Genomic DNA, 25,763 nt, shown 5'->3' with positions numbered 1-25,763 from the left:
ATTAGTTGTGGAGTTCAAAGGTCGCTAATTACACTAAGGAGTTCCCAGACACAGGGAAAACATTAAACAGGTCACCTACCAAACGGGAAACAGACTTTGTCTTCAGAAATTATCCTGAAGTGACAGGTTTCTAGACAAAATCAAAAGCATCACAGTGTGCCCAGCTGATCTCAATGGGATGAAAACCTAAGTTGGTTCAGTTCTGTAGCACTATGTTAGAATGAAATGGCAACAGATGGCATCAGGTTCCCCAGCACCTCATCACTTTTCCAGGACACCCTAGATTTTCCTCCAGTTTCTAGAAATGTCAAATAGAAGATTCACTGATTTTTCTAACTGCTTATAAACTTTTGCCTAGGGGATTATTATATTAAATCTTTGCCTACTCACTAGATAAATGCCTCTTGCTTACCTTAGTGTATTTGGTAAACATTTATACAATCAAGATTCCAAATGGCTCCATTACCATTAACTTTTCAACATAAGTGAAATGTTAAGCTTTATTTGAGTTTAAGAGAGATCAAATAACTTATAGGGAATGATATTTTCTTCTTTCAAAAGGAAAGTTTTCACTGCTGATTATCTATGATTAAGCTAGAATAACAAGTTAAAGTCCTGGTCAGGCAGTTATTCTTTTTTTCTTTGTTACTTGGGATAATTTTGAACACAGAACCTTATGCCATGATAATGCTTTGCAGAAAATGAGTTTATGAGTAGGACTGACCTTAATTAAAAAATCATATTTCAAATCCTAAATTTATATGCACTATACCTTTAAACTATCATGCTTTCTTTTGAGGAGTTAGCAGCTTTTCTAAGCTTTTCCTTAGAAGACTCATTAAAAAACAGAACCCAAGATATAATCAAATTGAGTATTAATCTTTAATGCATATTTTTTTTCTCATTTGTAAAAAGACATGAATGAAGTTTTGAGGTTCGTGAGATTTCATCTTTTCTTGAATGGTCACTTAAAGTCCAACTTGACAATGAACTACTCTGAAAACATAATATGATATATAATTGCAGAAGCAGGTAGAGGATAAAGATGATGACTAGATGGTTTCTGAAGAAATCAAGAGAATGGTAAGAAAGTGAGAGTGACAGCTTTAAGGAGATATATACTACATGTGACTAAAATAAGCTTAAATGATACTCTCTACTCACAGAGTGCCTTTTGAATTTTTACCAGAATTCATTCATTAATTTTAACTTAATAAGACACAGCAAGAGCAGTATTAGATCTAAATTACCTTTAAAAATTTGGCTGCAGACATTAAATGATTACAAAACACTATGATCATCTTCTGAAGGTATTCCACACATCTTAATATGGCTACTGACATCCTAAGCAAAATGTCAAAGTGGCAGATTAACAAGCTTACTTAAAAACTAACTCTAGAACAGAGATTACACACCTTAAGTAGAATTATGCAGATTATTTATTAGTCAATAGGATAGTTCTGATTAAGAAGAACAGGTTACTATTTAAACACTTTTCCTTTGTCTCTGTTGGCTGTTTTTTGAAGAGATGTAGTTGTCTCTAACATGGTCTCTGGTATTCTGTAACAACACCTTATACTAGGAGCTTAGTCCTTAGATTTGGAAGAGAAAATAGTTTTTATCTTGCACATTATCTACAACCCACTGGGAGTGGCTGCCTGAATCTCTGAACTAAAAAGGAGCCTGACCCTTTATCCAAGGCTCAGTACAGAAAAGGGCTGTAATTGATTAGCAATGTCTGCCACAGAAACACTAGGAAACAAGTGTGGCAGGGTGACCCAGGACCAGTCTAAAATGAGCCCAAGTGAATCATTACTCTTCTACGTTCTGAATTATACTGGCATAAAATCGAAGGTTAACAAAATTGGAGACATTAGCTTTTAAAATGTCCTTTCAAGCTCTATCAGACTACAAACACTACGTAAGACTACTTTTACAATTAAATCATTCAGTGATTTTTCACTCACAGGTTATATGCATCCACATTAAAAATATAAGATTATGATTTTCTTTAAACTGTTATCATTATATAATCCCATTTAAACATGAGACTATTACAATAATAATGATCCATATGTTACTGGAGCAGGGGCTTTAGAATTCCAGATGTAATAATCAGAAGAAATTAGTTTCCGGTCTAAAGAAAAGAAAAAGAAATTAATGATAAGACTAGTTCAGCAAAAATTCAACGAGAGCAAAGTCATGATTCCTGAAATTGTGGAATGCAGTTATTTCAAGGCAATACTTTGAAATATTCATTTTAATTTCATATTATCAAGACTTTATTATAACTTTTACCATTTTACAAATATGGACTCATTAAATATTTGAAGAATCCATCTTTGACCTTATATGAAATATCTCTCATTTATGCCAAATCTGCCAATTTTATCTTCACATTTTCTCTAAAATCTTTTTTGTATGGACCATTACTCTGACTGCAAAAACATTAAAAATTTTTCATTGGTTTCTCTTCTATAACCTTATCACCATAGCCCTGATTCTGGGTCTTGCTATTCTTTACCCAAAGTGTCAGATATATAAATTAACACCCAACTTCCTAGCAACATTCTAAATAGTTTGCTTCACTGGTTTCTTATTATAGCTCTGATCAATTTAAGCCTTTTTAAAAATAGCTTTGAAACTCTACAAAAATGGCAACCTATTTGAACTAAAGTTTTCTGATATGTAAAGTTGAGATAATAATGTTCATTTGGAGTTACACATGTAAATTCTTTTTATATATATATATAATTAAATATCCAATTAAATATAATTATCCAATTCAGCCTGTTCTACCTTTCTTCTTCATGCCCTTCTTCATAATGAAAACAATATAGACTATATTTTTTGTTCTCTTCAAAGTTTGAGAACCCAGTAACAATGAGAGGCAAGGCAGCATACTGTTAAGTGGACAGGTTCCAGAGCCAGAATGCTTGAGTATCTGACTCCCAGTTCTGCCATTTGCAAGCTATGGGACCCTAATCTCTCAGTTCCATCAGTGTCCTCATCTGTAAAATGGAGATAACAACACTTACATAGGGTGCTGTGAGGATTAATGAGACAATGCACATAAAACACTTAGAACTTTGCCTGGCATATAGTAAGCAATAAATATTAGCCATTATTATTTAAATTGGTATTATTATTACTAAACTATTTTTAAACTAAGTTGTATATTATGAAAATAGATTTTATTGTCAAGATGATGGCAAAATAAAGTTTTACATAATTGCACAAACTGGCAGTCACCTTCTGAAACTAACAGAGGAAAGAAAAGATGGGTCATAATATTAATTTAAAATGAATTCTTTCATTCAACATATTTTGTATTAAGAAGCAGGTACGTTCCTATCCTGTATTATGTTCTCTGGAAATTACTGCAGTATGTTTAGTTAACATAAATAAATTATTTTCCCATAGGCAATCTAAAATACTGGTCTGTTTGCTTTCAGTCTCTCATATATACAACAAAAAAATGATGTAAGAGAAAACACAGGGCAAGCCTAGGGAAGTAAAGAATACTGGTTTATCCTGGTTACATTACATAGTAGAAGTTATATTGACATGCACAAATAGTTGCTTAGAATTCTGTAGTTCTGAGTTCTCTAATTCTCCTGAAATGTACATGGAGAGTCCTTTCCTATTCTTTCTATTTTAGGAACCCTAATCCTTAGTTTAAGAAATATTTATCTAACTATAATAATAAAAATGTGTGTAAATTGGGATTATTCTTATCCACATATATAACAGCTTTATTCTCCTTAATGTATGAGGCAAAAAGGTTCTGTTTAAGTTTAGATAACTCTACCTCATTTTAGCTACTATTCGATATTACATGTTTCTATTTGATCTGAATTAAATACTTTTGATTCATTTATAAATTGTTTTTTCTCATTATATTTTCATATGTTTCGTGTGTGTGTGTGTGTATGTGTGTGTGTACACACATATAGATCTATACTTTACCAACCATTAAACATACTAAAATCAGGAAATGTCTTTTTTATTGTCTTCCTATTGATATAATAGAGAAGGTGCTAAATAACGCTTATTGATTGCAACATTTGCTAAAGATATTTAAAAGTTTTAAATAAGAATCATCTCTAGTATCTACTAAATTTACACTATACGCTAAGCATCATACTAAGTCAATATAATCTTATCTAAACCTCATAACAATCCTGAGGTAAATCGCACTATTATTTCCATTTTATAAACAAGAAAATTAAAACTTCAAGAAGTTCGCTAACTTGCCCAAAGTTATACAGCTAATGAAATGGCTGAGCCAGGCTTAAGCCCTGTCTGTCCAACATCACAGTCTCTGTGAACCATCTCTGAATAACCAGAGAAAAACAAATCCAATTTTATACTGAAGTTCCCCTCTATCCCAATCTTTGCTTATCCAGACCACTTTATAAACAAGAAGGCGGCAGAGGGCAGTGTAAAGTACACAAACTGTTATGTGGGGTAGAATCAGCCCAGAATTTTATAAATTGGGATTATTCTCTAATCTCTAAGTTCTGTTACATTCAAATTTTACCTTAGGTAATAACTGCAAACACCATTTTAATTCCCTTAAGTTAGTTTGAATCTGTGTAACTTACGTGCACTTATTTTTGGTTTTCCTGATGCAAAAACTTGAACTGAATGCTGATCTGCATAACATCCAGTAAGTGTGTAATCTAAGATCCTAAAATGAAGCTAGAAAGAAGAGAGAAATGTACCAAATTAAGGTGATTATTTGGTAAAAAGGATAGTTACATTTTTTCCCTTAACCCAGTCTTAGGGAATTTATTTTACACAGTTCACAAAATAAAAACCACAAGTACTAAACTTGAATTGTGTGTGCGCGCACACATATATATACAAAAACACATACAATTTTTTTTTCCGTTTGCATTAGGGCCATTTTTTTGTAAGGCTGTCATTATGAAGTACTTAACACATAATATGCACTTCACTAACAGCTCTAATCCATACTGCAAGGTATGCTGAGTGAATTGACGTTCAAAGATGGAAGCAATTGGTATCCTAGCACGTAAGCAGCAGAGCTGGCATTTGAACTCAGACCTTACCGACTCCAAAAGCTGGTGCTGTCTCCCCCTGTGCTGCTGTCTTGCATGCCCTATATTCTCTTCTATCCCTAGGGCTATGTGGCTATGATATATTCTAGATCATAAGTCTTTTACAGGCAGGAAAGTATACACCTTCTAATAAAATATAATTTAATTACGAAAACAGAAACATCAGTTTATCTTGTGTTTAGGGGGAATGAGCTGCGCTACTTAATTTTCCAGAAGGGTGAAATTTAACTTTTACAGAACTAAGCTTAGGAATTACCTTTTCCCTCACCTAGAAAACCTTTCTAAAACGTACTCCACAATTCCTGGATTTCACTGACAATGTGGGGCTATCACTACAAATGCCAACTATTATACTGTGCTGTAACAGAGTGAATCATTAGTACCTTCCCTGAAAACAGCACACTCTGTTGTCCAGGTTGCAGTGCAGTGGCCAGGGTGCCCCTAAGTTACAATGACATTCACATGACCTATGAAAAAATCTATGCTTCATGGAGCTCTAGCAGTATCCTGATATCTTTTTATATATTTTTTCTCCTATCTCTATTCCCAGCAAATTTCTCCCATTTCCTAACTTTCTCTATTAATTACCAAACTAACTGATCACGTGCATAAGATGTGATTTAGAATGTAATGTAATTTTCAGATCTTCTCAGCAATTTTTTTTTTCCTGTTGCAACCCAAATTATCTCTGATAATAAAAGGCTGTTGCTTGCTTTTTTGGTATAATTCTCAATGCTGGAAGTTATGACAAGACTGATTTCCATACAACTGAAATACTGTAAAACACACTTAGATCATTCAGTCAACAAAAATATGTGCTACATGCTTTCAATGTGAGTGTAACTGGTTGGTGATGGGAATGAATAGAAAAATCGTAATTCCTACCTTTGAAGGACATAGAATGTGTGGTAATATTCCACATTTTTTTCTGAAAGGTATCTGAAGTAGGAATTTTTATAATAATCCTTGAAACAAAGCTTCTGGACATAAGTGAAGCCAAGATAGAAGAAATGAATTATCATCAGTATACTTCTGACTTCACTACCACTTCCCATAGTTGTCTGTATTTCTCTTGATGTCTTTAATACATTTTTTAGGTTTTCTTGCTACCTTTCTAATCACTCCTTCAATTCCCTCATTTTTTTTTTTAATCTTCCTGTATTATTTTATCCTTTTCTGATCTTATTTATTTCCACTGCCTCAACTATTTCTTCTCTGTGGCTAATTCCTAAATCCTTGTATACAGCTGAGCCTTCTCTTAAGAATCAAGCTTTAGGCCGGGCGCGGTGGCTCACGCCTGTAATCCCAGCACTTTGGGAGGCCGAGGCGGGCGGATCACGAGGTCAGGAGATCGAGACCATCCTGGCTAACACGGTGAAACCCCGTCTCTACTAAAAATACAAAAAATTAGCCGGGCGTGGTAGTGGGCGCCTGTAGTCCCAGCTACTAGGGAGGCTGAGGCAGGAGAATGGCATGAACCCGGGAGGTGGAGTTTGCAGTGAGCCGAGATCGCGCCACTGCACTCCAGCCTGGGCGACAAAGCAAGACTCCGTCTCAAAAAAAAAAAAAAAAAAAAAAAAAAAAGAATCAAGCTTTAGAGTTTTAGCTACCCACTGAACATTTACAATGGGCTATATTGCTATTGCCAGCAAAAAATATGATATAAAACCCATTTCTTCCCAATTTTCTCCATATCAATAATTTAGGTATATTCATCCATTCAGCAAATATTTATGTGTTAGGTCCTGGACTAGATATTTGGAATAAAACAATGAATGAATGAGATTCACGTCTCTACCCTCTTAAAAAGCATCAAGTTTGGTTTAAGTTCCATTTTTTTTTAAACAATATCATCTTGGAACAACACCATTCCTTGTCTCTGTATTTAATTAGTGGTCAAGGCTTTACTTTTATCACAGCTTTTACGGCAGTCCCTTCATTTTTCTCCCTTCTCCCTTCTTTTCTCTTTCTGTTGACACTACACTAACTCAGCATTATTAACTTATTACAATATTACCCTTTCATATGGAATATTAATATGTTACAGAATGGCTTGTCTCTAATTTTTTTACTCACCTTCCTTACATCCATTTCAGATTAACATTCATAAAGTATCACTTGTGAAAGACTATCCCCTACTTTAAAAAGTACACCATCAACCAAAGGAATAAAAGTCAGATTCAAACCCTCTATAATCTTAATCTAAATTATGTATCCAGTCTCTCATAGTACTACTATTTTTAGCACTGGTTTCTAAGCATGCCTTGTTTATCCTTCTTTACTCTTTTAAGTAATTTCTTTACCTAAACAAATGTTAGTCAATCTTCAAGTCTTCATACTCATGCATTACTAGGCCTCAGAGTTTGGCTTAAACTTCACCTCCATTGTAAAGCTTTCCACAACAACTTCAGCTGTAGCACCTTTTTCTTGAAATACCAAAGCTGTTAGCACTGATAAATTGTTGATGTGCAACACTGAAAAATTCCTGGAGGGCAAGGACTACATCTTCTATTTTCTGTATACAAATCTCAATTTTTTTGTTTTTGAGACAGAGTCTTACTCTATCGCCCAGGCTGGAATGCAGTGGCACAATCGTGGCTCACTGCAACCTCGAACTCCCCAGGCTTTGGTGATTCTCCTATTTGAACCTCCCAAAAAGCTGTGACTAAAGGTGTGCACCACCATGCCCAGCTGATTTTTCTATTTTTTGTAGAGGCGGGGTCTCACCATGTTGGCCAGGCTGGTCTTGAACTCCTGGGATCAAGCGATCCACCTGCCTTGGCCTCCCAAAGTGCTGGGATTATAGGTGGGATCCACCATGCCTGGCCCAAATCTCAAATTTGATAACCAAGAGCTGAGCAGATTTAGACTAAGTTGGGTATTAGGTTAGCTGGTTCCCTTTAAAAAACAAACAAACAAACAAAAAAACCCTTGTTTAATAGAGATCTGGTCACACTCTGTTGTCCAGGTTGCAGTGCAGTGGCACAATTTAGCTCACTGTAACCTTGAACTCCTGGGCTTGAGCGATCCTCCCACCTCAGTCTCCCCAATAGCTGGGACTACAGACATCCCGCCACTATGCTTGGCTTTTTAAAATGTTCAAGTATTAAGTGAAATACAAGTGACTAATACTAAACAACAACAAAAAACAAACAAAAATCCAAAAAAGAACTTATCCCAGACAAAAAGAACAGAATTCTAAAACAATTGGTGGAAAACATTAAAAATCAACTAGAAATATGCAATTTATAAACAAAGGAAGGGTGCTACTGTAGTGAGCTGTATAAATATGTTTACCTTTAAATATGCTGTTTCTCCAGTACAAATTGGGTCAAATGGCTGCTTCTCATGGCTCTTGGCTCCAAAAGTTACAGTTCCAGAAAGACTAATTTCCATTGATTTTGGGAACTTCTGGCCTAAAACACAAATATACCAATAAACAATTCTAAATTAAGTAGATTCTACAGTAAATGAAAAGAAAAAAAATCAATAAATAAAACTTGCTCACCAATAATCCAGATCAATAAGCTTTTCTCTCGAAATACTTCGAGCTGGCCAAAACTAGTTTTGTATTCCAAATGTGTAATTGGACCTCTTTAAAAAGAAAAGGATAAAATAGAAAAAGATCATAGATATAACAGTTTTAAGAGATCTAAGTCAAACTTGGCCACTGTTACTTAATACAAGGACAGCATAAAAGCAGATCTGTATTCAAGTTTGCAGAATAGAATAATGAATGTTAAATCTTCAAAAACAGCAAGCACACATAAACATTTTTGGTGATGATGTGTATTTCATTATTAATCCTTAAGACAACTATGAAATCATACGAAATGTATTAATACAGTCACATGGGTTGCTACAATAAGACTATGATTTTACTATATATGTAGATATATTTTGACAAAAACTATGCTGCAGAATAAATTTAAAAGTAGAATTGATAATAAAGTAATATGATGATATAATTGGCTAATTCACCAGGTTGTTGATAGTTTGGTTTGACTTGTATATGGAAAAATTGCTAGAAATAAATCCGGTAGAAAAATAATCCCTGAGGAAGCTACATTGGCTTAAGTGTATAATTTACTAGTAAGTTTAACTAGAAAGATAAAGGCATATTTAAAGGTAAACAGATTATTTTTATGACTATATCATGAAAATCAGCATTCATTTAAATAAAATAAAATTGTTCAGACCTTAAAAATAAGGTAAAAGACAAAGACAATTTACTGTGGGACAGTGGAAATGTATTAAGGAAGACAGAAATTATGGCAATATGCATTTTATTCCTACCTATTGTAAAAAGGTATATGGGCTTCACAGAATTCAAAATTATTTTTCACACTTTCATGAAGTTTTAAATTAATGGTTATTCTTAGTTGTACTTCTTCCTCCTTCATTTGATAAAAACCCAAAATTGGTGGGACAGGGACCTAAAAAGAAACATAAATGTCTATATAATTCTCAGGTTAATGGGTCTAAAACACCAAAAGTAACTGAGAAAAGAGTTACTTTTAATGACTTGGAGATTATTCCAAGTTGTTTTGGTAACAGCAATGATGAATCTATATTCATCTTAAGGATAGGGATTCTTCTCTCTTTGTTTTCAGAGATGAGAAAAGTGCTTTACAAAGGTGTACAATGCATTCTTGTTCCTATACTTGCTCGTCCAGGCTCCCCGTCTCCATGTTCTCTGATCTGCCGCACAGGGCATGCAGTAGGCATACTGATTACTGCCAACCTGCCCACAGCTCCTGTTGCTCCAACTGAATCCCGTGAGTTCTCCAATCCCATCGTTCAGCAGTAACTTACTTGGTTGGTCATCAGTGACTGACTGACGAGGAAACAACTTGTAGGCTGGGGTGAGCCAATCATTATTTCTGGTACATGTGAAGTAAGACACAGAAAGACTACTTATACAGGGCAAGCCCTAAAGCTGTAAGGTCATGTGTAAGCAGAGAAAGCCAGTTGAAAGAGGAGACTGAGAAGCAGAGATGTGACAGACAGGGTGGACCTTGAGTACAGGCTGATACTAATTTTCTGGTTCTAGTCCCAGTAAGAATTGTGTCTGCTTCTTTTCTTATCCTTAAATGGCAATGAGATTGCCTATTGCATTCTCAAAATAAATTTGCTCTACTTAAGCTAGCTTGAGTAGGTTTTTCTAACCTACTCATTCACAACTAGGACAAGAGATAAATGGTATAGTAGAAACGAAGTTTGGGAGTCTGAAAAATTGGGGTTCAAATCCAGGCAGTGCCATTTATCAACTACAGACCTGGTGCAAGTCATTTCACTTCTTTGAGACTCTCCTCAGCTGTAAAATGGGGATAATGTTTAATCTAAAGGTTGTTAGCAGTACTACAGTACTAGAGAAAATACATGTAAAGTGCTTAGGACAATGTCTGACACACAAGCAATTATTCAATAAACAATAAATAGCTATTAATAATTATATTTGTAATTCAGGTTGCCTGCAATGAGGGGTATTTTATGTTCATGGTTAAAATCATGACTAAATCATACCAAAATCTATCCCATGACCATGAACTCCTTTTTAGGGAATATTAAAAAAAAGTTCAATTATTTTGAAAGCTATTTACAAATAGTTACCGACACCAAAGATAAGAGGTATCTTATTTAAATAAGTGAATCTTTTTTTTTTTTGAGATGGAGTCTCACTCTGTCGCCCAGGCTGGAGTGCGCTGGTGCCATCTTGGCTCACTGCAACCTCCACCACCTGGGTTCAAGCGATTCTCCTACCTCGGCCACCCAAGTAGGTAGGACTACAGGTGCACGACGCCTGGCTAACTTTTTGTATTTTTAGTAGAGACAAGGTTTCATCATGTTGGCCAGGCTGGCCTCGAACTCCTGACCTCAAGTGATCCACCTGCCTCAGCCTCCCAAACTGCTGGGATTACAGGCATGAGCCACCATGCCTGACCTAAATCTTCATCTTCAATCATCAATTATTGTCTGATAAATAGAACTTTTTCTAAGTTCTCATACCAAGATTATGAATTATCCACTTATCAATAGTATTTATGAATATAAAGATCAGCAAACTCTCAACTATTCTAGGGTTGTTTACCTGGGAAGTGTAGTAGCATAAGTTGAATGACTCTGAAGGTGGAGTGAATGGAAATTTGTAAGGCCCACTAAATGCAGAGTCATCCATTGCATCAATACTACTAGAAGTCAGAATTGCAGAGTCAAGAGAAGTTACACAAGGGTGAACTAGAATATCCTGAAGTGGAGATCCATTGGTGGGGAGACTCAAGCTGATGGTAACATTTGGCATGATTCCTTCCAAATCACACTGAAATGCAAACAGAAAGATTATCACCAAAATCTCAGAAGCAAATGTCTGTGTGAGGCTTTTCAAAATTTATCAAAGTCATTTTCCCCAATTAACTCACTTTTCTCTAGGTATTGTTCTCTTTGCTTTCTGTGTTCTTATTAATGGTTTTATCATGTTCTTAGACACCCAAGCCAGAGACCAGGAGAGCCCTCATAGACTCCATTGCTTATCTCTAAAGCTCTTACAAAGATAATTTAAATCTGCTGAATTTTCTCCGTTCCTGTTGAAACACATTGATATGGGCCCCTACAATTTCTGCCACAGCCCTCTAAATATTTCTGCACTTGCTTTCCTCTAATCAGTCCTCTAATCCTCCATTAATGCCAGAGCTATCTTAATGAAACATAATTTTTATTGTATTTTTTCCATGCTCAAATCCTTTCAGTGATTCTACTTCAATTCTGTATTACCTGTAAAGCCTTTCATTGTTTGACTGTCATCTACTTCCTTTTTATTTTCCTTCAAGTTCCAGGGTACATGTGCAGGATGTGCAGGTTTGTTACATATGTAAACGTGGGCCATGGTGTTTTGCTGCACAGATCATCCCATCACCTAGGTATTAAGCCCAGCATCCATTTGCCATTCTTCCTGATGCTCTCCCTCCTCTAACCCCCACAACTGACAGGCCCCAGTGTTGTTGTTCCCCCCTTGTGACCATGTGGTCTCATCATTCAGCTCCCACTTATAAGTGACAACATGAGGTGTTTGGTTTTCTGTTCCAGCATTAGTTTGCTGAGAATAATGATTTCCAACTCCATCTACATCCATGCAAAGGACATGATCTCATTCCTTTTTATGGCTGCACAGTATTCCATGGTGTATATGTACCACATTTTCTTTATTCAGTCTATCATTGATAGGCACTTATGTTGATTCCATGTCTTTACTATTGTGAATAGTGCTGCAATGAACATACGTGTGTATGTATCTTTATAGCAGAATGATTTATATTTCTTTGGGTATATACCCAATAATGAAATAGCTGGGTCAAATGGTATTTCTGCCTCAATGTCTTTGAGGAATCGCCAGTCTTCCACAATGATTAAACTAATTTACATCCTCACCAACACTGTAAAAGTGTTCCCTTTTCTCTGCAATCTTGCCAGCACCTGTTGTTTTTTAACTTTTTAATAACAGCCATTCTGACTGGCATTGGATGGTATCTCATTGTGATTTTGATTTACATTTCTCTAATGATCAGTGACATTGAGCTTTTTATCATGTTTGTTGGCTGCATGTATGTCTTCTTCTGGGAAGGGTCTGTACATGCCTCTTGCCCACTTTTTAATGGGGTTGTTTTTCTTCATCTACCTGCTTAAAAATTTTCTACCCTGCAACTTACACGTAGTCATACTGGATTCTTGCATTTCCCTAAATAAATCATACTGTCTTATACCTCCAAATGCACCTTTGCATGTGCTATTCCTTGCAGCTGCAATGTTCTTTTCTCCCTGTAAATGCTTTCATTCTTCATGTCTTAGCTCATTAGATGCTATGTGTGAAGCCTTACATTCTGTATCACCTCTACAGCCTACCTTTGCTATGTAGAGAAGCCCAGGATCTTCTTCCCTATGTAGTCTGGGTTAGTTTGCCAGTGAGAGGTACTCATGAGAGATTCACAAGGGAAAAGAAAAAAGGAAGTAATTTTTCTTGAAAGTTCTTTGAAGCCAGACAGGACAGCCTCTCAAACCTGTCCTTGAGCTCCTACTTTAAGGCCAAAGTGGCCAGATGCTGCACTTCTGCAGACCTTTCCTTGAATTTCCACTGTGAGGTCATAACAGACAGATATGGCAGTTTCTCAGACTTCTTTGTGAACTTTTGATTTGTCTATCTCCTCCAGTCTCCAGACTGAAGTCTTTAGTGACTGTTTCTGAAAGGCTACAGCTAGAGGATCAAAGACTTATTTCCTCAGTGCTTCCTGAATAAGCCCTAATTTCTGTATTAGACATCTTTATTCCCATAAATCTGGTTGGGCTTCTTCTGGCCCAACCAGACTGATATACTTTACTTGTGTTTGTGTAGGTAGTCAGGGTCTTTGTACCTCTATCTTGAAATTCACCTCTATTAAAGCCTGGACCAAACTGACCAACTGAGCCCCATAAGAATTATTGATATCTTCTGTTTCAGCAGAAATATTTTAAGAGTTAGTGAACTCTCAAAGCATAACACTTAGCTCCTAATGTACTATCATATATTAGATTGCACCATGCATTAACTGTCCACTATCTACAGGTATCTGGTCCATTTCTCTTTTCAAGCTTTAAATTCTTTGAAAGCAAGAATCGTTACATTTTTCTTAGTATCTCTAGTGCCTGACACATTTCTATGCGTAGAAAACAATAATAAAAAATGTTTGCTGAGTTGCTATCTTTTTCTAATTATAAACCTACTTTTGTTTTCAATTTCTAATGTGAAATGTTTCACTTTTAATGTTTTACCTACTATTTGACATGTGTGGGAATTCATTATGTATCTGCTATACAATGTAAGTACTTACAGAGCAGGCAGGCATTACGAAGAGTACTATATACAATTAGTGCCTTTATAAGGTCTGTCAGTGACAATTACAATAATGTCAGTCACATTAAAAATAAATATGCCAAATAATCTTACTTTAAAACTTAAAAAAAATTTTAGGGTTTCAACTTTTAAACCATCTGCTATTTTCTATGTGAACTAATAAGAATCAATGAAAAGTAGTTTTGCTTTTGATAGATATTTATGGAGACAAAATAAGCAAACATCAATAGTAAATACCATTAAAATTTAATAATATTCAGTTTATACTTAGCAAATTAATCTCTTAACATTTGTAAAGGGTCAGAGAAAGATCAACCATCATGGAACCTGCCGATGAATCTATCTGCGCACTTAAAATGCCAGATCATCAGTTATTTACTATAGGTTGAGAACATCCATTCTAGAAGGAATTGGTGTACTACCTTTAAACCAATCTGGCATATGTAACCCAACTTCAGAAGTAAAAGTTATTTAAAAAAAAAAAAGGCACCTAAGAGTTTATCTCATTTTAAAAATGAGAAAAGATTCGCAAAATTGTGTAACTTTCTAAAGACATACAGAAAATTAGTGGTAGAGTGAGGTCTAGAACTTTGGACCACTGGCCTTTGGCTCTGGTTTTCTACCGAGTAGGATAAAATGAAGATGATTATTTCCATTTACAATGGGCTTCACAATAAAATTCCTTTAAACAGTAACTTTCTGAAGTACTTAAAGAATGTTTGGCTAACAGTTATACTATGTACATACAACCTTAAAGAAACATTTAGTATGTAGGTTAAGGTATAGCCCCATTTTTTCCCCCCTTAAAAACATTTTTTAAATAAGGAAGTTGTCCATCATGATAATCTGTATCAGGACTAAGAGTAGGAACCAATCTGAAATTCTCCTAAGAGTAAACTGGAGTCAGCCTATCAATGAACAGAGACATTAAATGCCATGATATTAATTAGCTTATATAATAAATAACATATTTCCTGTTTATTGCTACAGAATGAAAAAAAAAAAACAGAATTGGCGAATTTTCCTAATTTCTTTTTTTTTTAAGACAGAGTATAGCTCTGTTACCCAGGCTGGAGTGCAGTGTCATGATTGTGGCTCACTGCAGCCTCTGCCTCCCAGGTTCAAGCGAGTCTCATGCCTCAGCCTCCTGAATAGCTGGGATTACAGGCGTGCTCCATCATGCCTGGCTAATTTTTGTATTTTTAGTAGAGATGGGGCTTCGCCATGTTGGCCAGGCTGGTCTCAAACTCCTGGCCTCAAGTGATTTGCCCGCCTTGGCCTCCGAAAGTGCTGGGATTACAGGAGTGAGCTACTGCGCCAGGCCATATTTTTCTATTTTCATTTCATTGAACTTAGGAGAAAAAAGATTTAACTACTTTAAAACTTAAGAATGACATAATCCATGAACACCTCAATTTTGGAGCCATTTACAATAGTTATTTCTAATAAAGTGAGTAACTGGAGTATATTTTTGACCATGATAGATATGAGTTTAAAATAGACACAAAAACTTTTAGGTAACTTTAACGTTAAACAGGATTTTAAAAAAAGACAGACCCAATTTTTCTGTCAGGACTGTTCTAATTCTCTGCTCTTGAACTCTAGTTTTATTCTGTAATATTTATACATAGCCACACAACATTAAATTTGACATATAAAAAGTATACGTAACTGCAGGGAATAAAGGAAGATAGAAAAATAAAGAAATGAGAATACTATTAATATAAACTTGTAGGAAGTTTACCTGGAGGATTTTATTTTCGATCATTATTCAACATGGCATTAATCACTGCTAAATGTATTGTTATTTACGTTGTCTTTTCCTGTTTTCTATTTCTACAGAGAACCCAATATTAACCTAACGACTTGTTTAAATAAGAGCCCTTCAACATGATTTTAGATATGTCAGAGATGTCAATTTCACCCCTCTAAAGAAAATGGAAAACAGCAGTGGTGACTTTAAAATATGTTCTGAAGTTATTTGACATTACTCTTTTCATAGGTGGAGCCTAATTCCACGCCCCTTGAATATGGACCACTTAGTGACTTGCTTCTAATGAACAGAAAGTAGTGGAAGTGTAACCTCCCAGCTAGGTAATAAAAATAATCGCTTCTGCCTGCCTGCCTGTCTCTCCTCTCTCTTCTCTCTTCTCTCTCTCTCTCTATCTCCTCTCTCTCTCTCCCCCGCCCCACCCCTCTCTTATCATCTGGTCTGAGGGAAGCCAGTCACCAAGTGTGAGGACACTTAAGCAGCCAGTTGAGAAGTCCATGTGGAAAGGAACTAAGGCCTTTCTCCAATAACTAGGACCAACTTGTTAGCCATGTGAGTGAGTCATCTTGCAAGTAGATCTTCCAGCCTCAGTCAGACCTTCAGATGACTATAGCCTCAACTGAAAACTTGACTGCAACTTTATGAGTGATTCTACACTGAAAGTTCCCAGCTAAGCTAATCCCTACAGAAACTATGAAAATAATAAATGTCTATTTTGGGGACAATGAGACAATTCTTTACACAGCCACAGATAACTAACATAATTGGTAAGGAATGCAAAAAGATAACATAAAATTTTACATGACTCTCCCATTTAAAAACTGCTGCTTAAGATGAAAATAAAAAATGTTATTTAAAATACAACTAGCAAATTTAACTTTTCTCCATATGTTAAATAAAACGATAAAGCAAATACCAGAGAAAAATCTCACCTTGCAAGTCACTGTTCCAACAACTTGCCATGTATCTGCTATACCCTGTTTATCGTATTGCATGGATTTTACCTTTTCAGTGATAGAAATAGAAACTTGTGGTTTTCCTTTGTACATCCCAGTTTTCCAAGCAGGCTGTTTCTGTGGCTGAGTCACAGACGCAAAATTGGTATTATCTAATGAATTCTGTAAGTTGGCATCTAATAAAGTACCAAATGGACAAGCCTGCAGAAGCAATTCAGGCAACTGGCTCAATTTTGTATTCAGCTCAGAGTCATTTTTTTGACCTGAATAAAGAAAATCCTGTATCCCAAAAAGAAATTCAAAGCCTTGTGAAACTCCACTGACACTAATTAATGGCGGACGAGGGGACAGAGTTTGTTCAACTAGTGGAACACAAGCATATATCATGTCATTCTTCAGAAAAGCAACAACTGGCCAGAGTTCTTCACCTCCTATCAGGAGTCCATAAATGGATGTTTTATTGATGCGTGAACAGCTATCACGACTCTCAACGAAGTCTTTATCATCATCCAATAATCTAAGTTCAAAGAGCAGTGCTTTAAGAAAGGGACCATCTTCAGGAACAGGCACATAACTTGCTCCATTGAAGACTCTGGCTCGTTTTTCAACAGTTGGATACCGTCTGTATTATGGAAACAGAAACATTATAAATGATTCTTCCAAGTAAAATCAAGATGAAAGAATTTTTTTAAAACTCTCAAATATAAGGCAAACAGTAATAACAATAAAATACACAAGAAACAAATATATACACACATCCACAAAAGCCAACAACCAAAAAATTATAATGCCCATTAAGTTACTATTAGAGTGACGGTTTCATATTTGGTATATAATCTGTTATTCAAAATGCTTAATTCAATTTAGTTATCTAGTTTAGGTAGAGAACATGATTCTAATTCAAAATCCTTGTCTCTCAGCCACTCAGATACCATCTTGGTCAGCAAGGAGTATATACTTGAACCGTTTAAGGCATCTATAAGAATTTTTTTTCTTCTGATTCTATCTTAGTAGCTAGAGTAGGGCTAACAAAGTGGTTCAATTTAACCCTCCACAATTTTGGATTCATTAGTTGAGATGGTACAATTTTAAAAGGAATGTTCTATTCTACTTAACCTATAGTGAATGACAGGTACCCTGAGTCTTCTTGCCAATCCCTACAAAAACATGGAAGATCATTTTAGTAATAATGGGTTATCTCTATGGCCCTGGAAGATACTTTTAGATAATAAAAAAGAATAAAATCAGAATGTTTTTGCAATATTCTGAGTTGAACTGTAAGCAGTTACTAATTTATCTTTTCTTTGCTTGGAAACAGAGATGCTTTTGCTTATTTACAGAAATCTGTTAGATCACAGTTTCTCAGTTCCAAAATATGTACTTTTCCTCATTCCTTCTGCCTCCACTCCAAAGTCCAGAACAATGTCATTTATCAGCTGTTAACTTTTGAGTAAATCACTTAACTTCCCTTTGCCTATTTTCTCGTTTGTAAATAAAGGGGTGGCAACAAATCAGCAGTTTTTACCAACAGTCAAAAACATACCTGGCTAAAACAGTTTTTTATTAAAAAATATTGATGTTTACTAATATTTTAAAAAAATATAAGTAAGAATGTATTCAAAGTTATTCATATGTAGATTAGGTGCAATGGCTAATCCAGCACTTCAGAAAGCTGAGGTGGGCGGATCACTTGAGGGCAGGAGTTTGAGACCAGCCTGGCCAACATAGTGAAACCCTGACTTTACTAAAAATACACAATTTGTGTAAAATTTGTGTAAAAATACACAAATTAGCTGGTTGTGGTGGTGCACGCCTGTGATCCCGGCTACTCGGGAGGCTGAGGCAGGAGAATCTTGAACCCGGGGGGTGGAGGTTGCAATGAGCCGAGCCGAGCCGAGCCGAGCCGAGATTGTGACACTGCACTCCACCCTGGGCAACAGAGTGAGACTCTATCTCAAAAAACAAACAAACAAAAAGAAAAACACCAACCAAGCAAGCAAGCAAACAAACAAAAAACCCAAAAGCAGTTACCCATGTGTAGGTAAATATCACCTACATTCTGATGCATTTTCTTGATTAAGAAAGGGGAAGAATCAGGTAGCACACCAGTAATGGCATGGCATAGCAGGTAAATGCCATTTATTTCTCTAAATCTCTGTATATGAATAGTAGAGATCTCTGGACTAAACTCTAGTCCAATCTCTTATTATCTAGTTTTCCAGAGGATAATTAAAGTTCTTAAGTATAAAAATTTCACAATTGACTGTGAAGATAAGTTAATCTGGGAACTTACACAACACCCCAATATGTGTTCAATAAATATTTTGTTGGATGACTCAACCTATCATTTCTAATTTATTATATGCTTTTTCTAAAACAGGATTCAAGGCTTAAATGGGCCTACAACTATGGGGTATGATACCGACCTAAGCCCGATGTAAGCTGATGCTATTATTATCTGGAAAGCAAACCTTTAAACCAGAATCTTAACCAAGTTTTGTTATAGGAAATAAGTACTTAGATAGAGAAAACATCATTTGCCTTCTTAAATCTTCAATATTGGCTACTTATTGACACTTATAAAGTGTCAGTGCCTATCTGTGTAGCTCTAACGCCTCCCCCAAGAGGTTAGAAAACTGAAAATATAATAAAATTTAACTAAGTCATTCAATGATACAGAATTAAATTATTTGAACCCAACTTGCTACCTCCATAAATGTATTAAAAGCCCATCCAAACATATCTGACTTTTTATTCTGAAATACTATCCTGAACACAGTGAAAAAACATTCTGAAAACTAGGATTTAAGAAACTTATTTTCTTAAGCAGTAAAAAGTTCACCTCTATGAAATATTAAGATAAGCTACAAAGCAACAGATATGGTATTGGTACAAGAAAGACAAAGTACTAGAACTGAGACAGACCAACATTTATATGAGGGGACATAACTAACACTACCAGTAGCCTCACAAATTAATGAAGACATGACATACTGCTTAAAAGATGATGTCAGAAAAACTGACCCACACTACAGAGAAAAACGAAATGGGATTCCTACTTAACATCATATCCAAAAATGGACTACATATGGGTTAAAGACCTAAATGTAGCAGATGAAATTATAAAGAGAAGACAATGTAGGAAGATATTTTTGGGAAATATGGGTGAGAAAAAACTTCAACAAATTCCCAAAAGCAATTAACTACTTTGATTGCATCAAAATTAGTGATTTCTGTTTAACCAAGGGAAACATACAGTTAATTAACAATGGTAAATTAAAGAAAATATCTGTAATATCTAAAAATGACATAGGACTAATACCAAGAATACGAAACAAACTCCTACAAATTCAGAGGAAAAAATAAGCAACTTTGAAAGAAAAAAAGGACAAGACATGTACAGGCAATTCACAGTAGAGGAAACTTAAAGGACTAACAATCATTGCTACATACAGAAATGCAAACGAAAATAAGATGTTCTTTATTGGCAAAAATTACATGTTAGGAAAGAATGGAGATACGGGAACCCCTTCTTGCTGCTAGTGAGTGCGTAGGTGGCTGAAAGCATTCTGTGGAGCAGATTATTTGGCAGTCTTTAGTCAAAATCGGCATAGACATGCCCCATGGACAGATTTGAGGATGCATACTTTGGCAGTGTTCTTTGGAGGCAAATTTGGGAGAGGTCATCACTAGGTAAAGGGCATAGGTAAATGTGTAGGATGTGAACCATGAGTACTACTACAGAGCAAGAAGAAACAATGGCCTAGATTTGCACTGTCCAACATAGTAGAACTACCCACATGTGGCTATTTAAACTTAAATAAAAATCAATTAACATTACCCAAAATTAACAATTGAGTTCCTCAGTTATGCTAGCTGCAGCTCAAAAGCTCAATAGGTACTTGTGGCTAGTGGCTACAGTATTAGCCAGTACAGATTAAGAACATTTCTCCTTTCCATCATCATAGAGAATTCTATTGGACATGCTGCCTTAGATGAACACAAAGTATCATGGATGTTTCTTTAAAATAGTGTTGAGAAATGTGACAAATGTAACATTAGGAAGTGAAGTCTAAAGCACACTTAATTATGTAATTTGAAAAATGCATACAATGAAAAAGAGTAACATCGAAGATGTAAGAGTTACCTGTCAGTGGGAAGGGAACGGCAGTTAGAAATAGGTAACCAAAGGGAATATAAGTAAAATGAGAGATACTTTGTACGGACTGATGCGCCTGGTAAAACCACGTACTAAAGAATATTATTAATCTCCTGTATTTGAGGTCCAACAACAAATGTTGGGGTTAGTGTCAGCCAGAAATCCTGGGGGGAAATGGTAAACTCCAACTCTGATGCCCTCAGGAACAAAAACTGTTAAGGTTGCAAAGAAGGAATTTTTCATATCCCCATTGCCAACCAATTTTCATTTAAAATTAAAATCTTTTTTTTCTGCCTCAATCTCAATTCTACTATGGTACTACTTCACTATAAGCTTTCTTCAGGGAAGAACGAATTGTGACAAAAAAGAACTGTCAATGGCCAGAGAATAAAAGGTGAAATAGACCCACTCGATTGCCACCAACATTTTACAATGAGTTACTGTACAATTCCCTTAACAGAGCTATTTTGATTACACAGGGCAAATTCTAATAGTGGGACCAGATCAACTTAACACAATATATGAAAAAGTGAATAAATTTTTTTGTGTTTCTATTTTCTTCAACAATTAGGAACTGTAAACTGATGATTTCTACCAATGACACATATTAACAAGATAAAAATAAAAGCCTGGGCGGGGCGCGGTGGCTCCTGCCTGTAATCCCAGCACTTTGAGAGCCAAGGCGGGCGGATCACGAGGTCAGGAGATCAAGACTATCCTGGCTAACACGGTGAAACCCCCTCTCTACTAAAAATACAAAAAATTAGCCGGGCGTGGTGGCGGGTGCCTGTAGTCCCAGCTACTCGGGAGGCTGAGGCAGGAGAACGGCATGAACCCGGGAGGCGGAGCTTGCAGTGCGGAGATCGCGCCACTGCACTCCAGCCTGGGGAACAGAGCGAGACTCCGTCTCAAAAAAATAAAAACAAAAAAATAAAAGTCTGATATAACTTAGCATGGATTTTTCAGTAGAATAAGTTAAAATGTTCTTGAACGATTTTGTCAATGCATGTTGAAAAATCTGAAAATGTTTAGTGCTCAGTAAATTTTCTACCGTTCCCTTAGTCATCTCCATTTTAATTCTAAGCAGACGGAGGTCATTTTAAAATACGATACTAATAGAAAACATATACCGTAAATAATATGTACCAGTCATCAACTCAATTCTCACAACACTGTAAGGTAGGACTATTAAAATCTCCATTTAACAGACGAAACAGAGGTCTGTTAACTGGCTAGCCCAAGGTCACGCAGCTATTCGTGGCAAACCTGGGCCACGAAGCACCACAAAACTATGCTACTTCATCGATCTTTTGATCCATCATCCCTGAGGATTCAGATTTGCATTTACCTGGAGAATCTCACGGTGCCACAAAGTGGAGTTCCCGGTTCGTGGCTTATGAGCCACACCGCCCGCTGCGCCATGGTTAAGTCAGTAAAGCATTAGCTCATCTCATAATTAAGGTCGCCACCGAGGAACAGCGCAGACCGGCTTTCTCAGACGGACTCTTAACAGAAGCCCTGAGGCTCATCCTGCGCCGCATACCGGTCGCGCTCAGCAGAGAGGTTAGCTTTTTTAGGTGAAGTCACTAACGCTTCTGAGTCGCTCTAGGCCAACACACACCACAAAAAGTTCTAAGAACCCCAACCTATAACCTTGAGAAATTTACCTATACCCTGCAACTCCGGTATTTTCTTCCTCTAAATTCTACTTCCGGAATGGTGGCCCGCAAGGATCAAAGTTCCTCATACACGGTAGCGTCGAGCCTTTTTTCGGTTCGCCCGCCGCTCGTTTTCTTCGCCGGCCCCTCCCGACAACCTCCCTGGCGCGCGCAGTTCCACTTCCGGCGTATGAGGCGGTGACAATGGGAGCAGCGCGGGCGGCGCCGGGAGGCAGCTGACAAGCGTTTGCGGCTTCGCTTCATGGCCGCTCTCCCGCCCCTCCTGGGATCTGTGGGGAGCCGGGGAGCCCGCAGCGGCCCGGAGCCGGAGCTGGCGAGCCGAGCGGAGACCTGTGCGCCGCGCCTCTGAGGCGCAGCATGTGAAGCGGAGACGGCATCCAGTGCGGGGCGAGCCTCTCAGCCGGCCGGGATGGCTACCACGGCCGAGCTCTTCGAGGTGGGTCCCGGCGGCTCTACAGGGAGTGGCAGGCCCGGGGTTTGCAGGCAGCTGGGTGGGCGGGCCGAGGAGCGGGCGTTTGCTGGCTGCCCAGGAGGAGCCCTCGGGAGAGAGGTGCGAAACTGAAGGGTTGGGGTGGCAGCTCCGTGTCAGCGCGGGCGGAGCGTGAAATGGGGGAGGGGTGCTTGGGGCCGAGGTGGGCTGGGCGGCCGGTCGGCAGAGAGGGGAAGCCGGGTGTCCCAAGGGAGGAGGGTTGCTTTTGTTTGTGGGGGCAAGAGGGAAAGTCTGGAAGGTTCGAGTGTTGGAAGATGTCTACTCCGGATGAGTAGTGGGAAGGGCTGACTCAGGACGAGGAAAGAGAGCCAGGAGCCTCAGGTTGGGCGAGTCTTGTCGCTGGGGTCCTCGCGGGAATAATAGGAGGAAGCCACTTGAGATCGAGACTCTTGGGGGCTTCTCCTTTTGAATAATTATTCCATTAGTAAGGTTGCAGGTGGCATTCATAGGACTGCTAGTTTAACCTGACGTTTGAAAAGGCTGGGACAATTTTTTTTTTTTTTTTGGACAATAAAGGCCTACTTATTTCTTTCGACTGAAGAGAGATAGACTGAAGGGAGGCAAAATTCAAGTGAACACTTTATTTCATGTAATACATGATAATACACTCGAGGCATTTACGTGTATTATAAAATAAAAAAACGTTTATAAAATAAAACGAACACTTCGTTTCATGTATATAATGCACCTTAAGTGTATTATATGCATTTACGTGTATTATAAAATCACCTAACTGCAAGCTAGAGAATCCTTAATATGTAATAGTGAGAATACTAATGTCTTTCCTCGAGCGTTTACAGTATCTAAACCTTAAAATTTAATTTCGTGAAGTCCGTTGGAAGAAGCTGTGATAAAAGTTTGAGATAATAGAATAGGAAAACTCTAATTAGGCTACAAAACAATGACACGTATAAAGCATCTCGTTGTGTGAAAGAAATGAAAACGGATAAGAAAAAGGAAAGAAAGACCCCTTTTTTGTGTGTGTGCTTGTGTTTCACATTGAGTAACAAAAGTGTAATAATTGAGAAGACTGTAATCCGCAATAGGGAACTTCTCCATAAGTGAAAATGGTATCCTTTTTCTGCGTAAGATCAGCAGTTTTTGTGGCTTACAATTTGAATGCCACAGTTTTAATAACAAATGGAAATTTATATTTGTTATTGTTACTATATTTTGCATATCAGTCAGCTTTTGGATAGATAATGCTTTTTTTGAGAGGAGTAATATATGTTATTGTTATAATAAGTTGTAATAAGACAGTAATTTGTGAATGAAGGATTGTAATTACAAGAAAGACTTCAGAGATATTGTATTTTCTCACTTAAGTGTTGGGAGATATGCTACATTAATTTCTGTAATTCCAAAATTGTGCCATCTGTTTATTGACACAAGAACGGGGAGACATTTTTCCTGCTAGGAACTTTTACTGTGTCCCTAGGTACTAAGTAGTGCTGTGGTTCCTTGTTTTAATTTTCACATCTTAAAAAGGGAGAAAACGATGAAGTTGTATGAGATCTTTAATTAAGGTATTTGCCGGCAAGCCAGCTCTTAACTGAAAACTGTTATATATGTTGTCATACAGTTCATGAGACATTATCCTTTGAGTTAATCCTGCTTGACAGTTCCAGTTGTACCTTGGACCATCTTATGTATATTTTTATTTAAATGTTTGACCACATGATTTCAGTAACTTATTTGGAAATATGTTTGATTTTTTTTCCCCTCTCCCTAGCGGGGAAGGGGAGGAGGTGGGGGAATATATATTTTGCTTTTTGGGGTCCTGCCATTAGGTTAAGCAGTGTATATATATACGTTTTATATATATATACACACACACACGTATATATAACGTATATATAACGTATATATATATATATATATAAAACGTAATTTAGTGACTCTAGTTACATGGTAGCCAGTAAGATTCAGTGATAATAGAGACAGTAGCCCTTAGACTACTCGTAGGCCAGAGGGTTTTTAGGACAAATTTAAACGTATTTATAGATCTTAAAACTTACGTGACTTTTTTTCTTGACTATATGTAGCTTGTTGCTTCATCATAATTAAAAGCATAATAGTTACAATTAAGTTTTAATAGTTATAATTAAGAAGTGCATTTATCTTTTCTGGTACTGCTATGAATCCAGCCCTACAGTGGACTCTACTCTTGAGTAAGTTTTCATCCCCAAGTGAAAAGTTGATCTCTTGGCCTTGGAGGGAGGAGGAAAAAACATCCTGTCACTGCTCAGTTTCCTGTAGCTACTGCCATAGCATCTAGGTTGCAGTACAAGTCACAGGAAGTATCTTTTTCTCCTGCTTCCCTTTCTTAGTCCCAGCTGGAGAACTGTGGAAAACAGAAGGCAGGATGTAGTCAAGGATGTTTGGTTTTTATGCATCCTGATTTTCATGCACTGTTAAATAGAATTATGCTTTCACTTTTCATGTTAGGAGAAGTTAAATGAAAACAAAATTAAGCTTTTGAATCCATGAAATTTCATTATGTTAACTCTGCTTCTTTTAAAATCTTATCGGTCCCATGACTCTCAATGAAAACAACTTCATGTAACAGAATCAAACTGTAATATATTTCCTCAGTTGACCGAAATGATTTAGTAATAGATGATTTGGCTATTGTAATAGTGTATATCCTGGAAGTTTCTCAGAATACCTTCTTAGTTTCAACTTTTGTTGACAGATCTTTCTGAAAAGATCCATGTACAGTGTTTTAAAATCTCCTCAG

General features: G+C 36.8%; 2 protein-coding genes across 4 annotated transcripts in view; one reads left to right on the top strand and one right to left on the bottom strand.

Moving 5' to 3' along the window:
* Positions 1–858: 858 nt before the first annotated feature.
* On the bottom strand, positions 859–22,964 carry AP5M1 (adaptor related protein complex 5 subunit mu 1). Of its 2 annotated transcripts, XR_008671488.2 has the most exons (9): positions 22,203–22,962; positions 16,672–17,317; positions 11,179–11,406; positions 9,384–9,523; positions 8,596–8,681; positions 8,385–8,503; positions 5,973–6,067; positions 4,608–4,704; positions 2,098–2,137 (listed from the first exon to the last, which is right to left on the bottom strand). XR_008671488.2 is itself a non-coding variant. In XM_004055222.5 (8 exons), the coding sequence occupies exons 1-8, from the start codon at positions 22,274–22,276 to the stop codon at positions 2,055–2,057; spliced, it is 1,473 nt and encodes a 490-aa protein (XP_004055270.1). In that variant the 5' UTR covers positions 22,277–22,964; the 3' UTR covers positions 859–2,054. The 2 variants fall into 2 exon arrangements, 1 of the variants encoding a protein (XP_004055270.1); XM_004055222.5 differs by lacking the exon at positions 5,973–6,067 and having other exon boundaries at positions 859–2,137; positions 22,203–22,964.
* Positions 22,600–25,763, top strand: part of EXOC5 (exocyst complex component 5) — a 62,143-nt gene continuing 58,979 nt past the window's right edge. The window contains exon 1 of one of the 2 annotated variants that reach the window (XM_031001584.3): positions 22,600–22,969. In XM_031001584.3, the coding sequence (XP_030857444.1) occupies positions 22,943–22,969 (27 nt within the window). In that variant the 5' untranslated portion in view covers positions 22,600–22,942. The remainder of the gene's footprint in view (positions 22,970–25,763) is intronic. The other variant, XM_055361902.2, reaches the window with a different exon arrangement.

Source organism: Gorilla gorilla, chromosome 15, assembly GCF_029281585.2.
Source record: "Gorilla gorilla gorilla isolate KB3781 chromosome 15, NHGRI_mGorGor1-v2.1_pri, whole genome shotgun sequence".
Classification (NCBI taxonomy): domain Eukaryota; kingdom Metazoa; phylum Chordata; class Mammalia; order Primates; family Hominidae; genus Gorilla; species Gorilla gorilla.
This window is presented reverse-complemented; position numbering and strand designations above follow the sequence as displayed.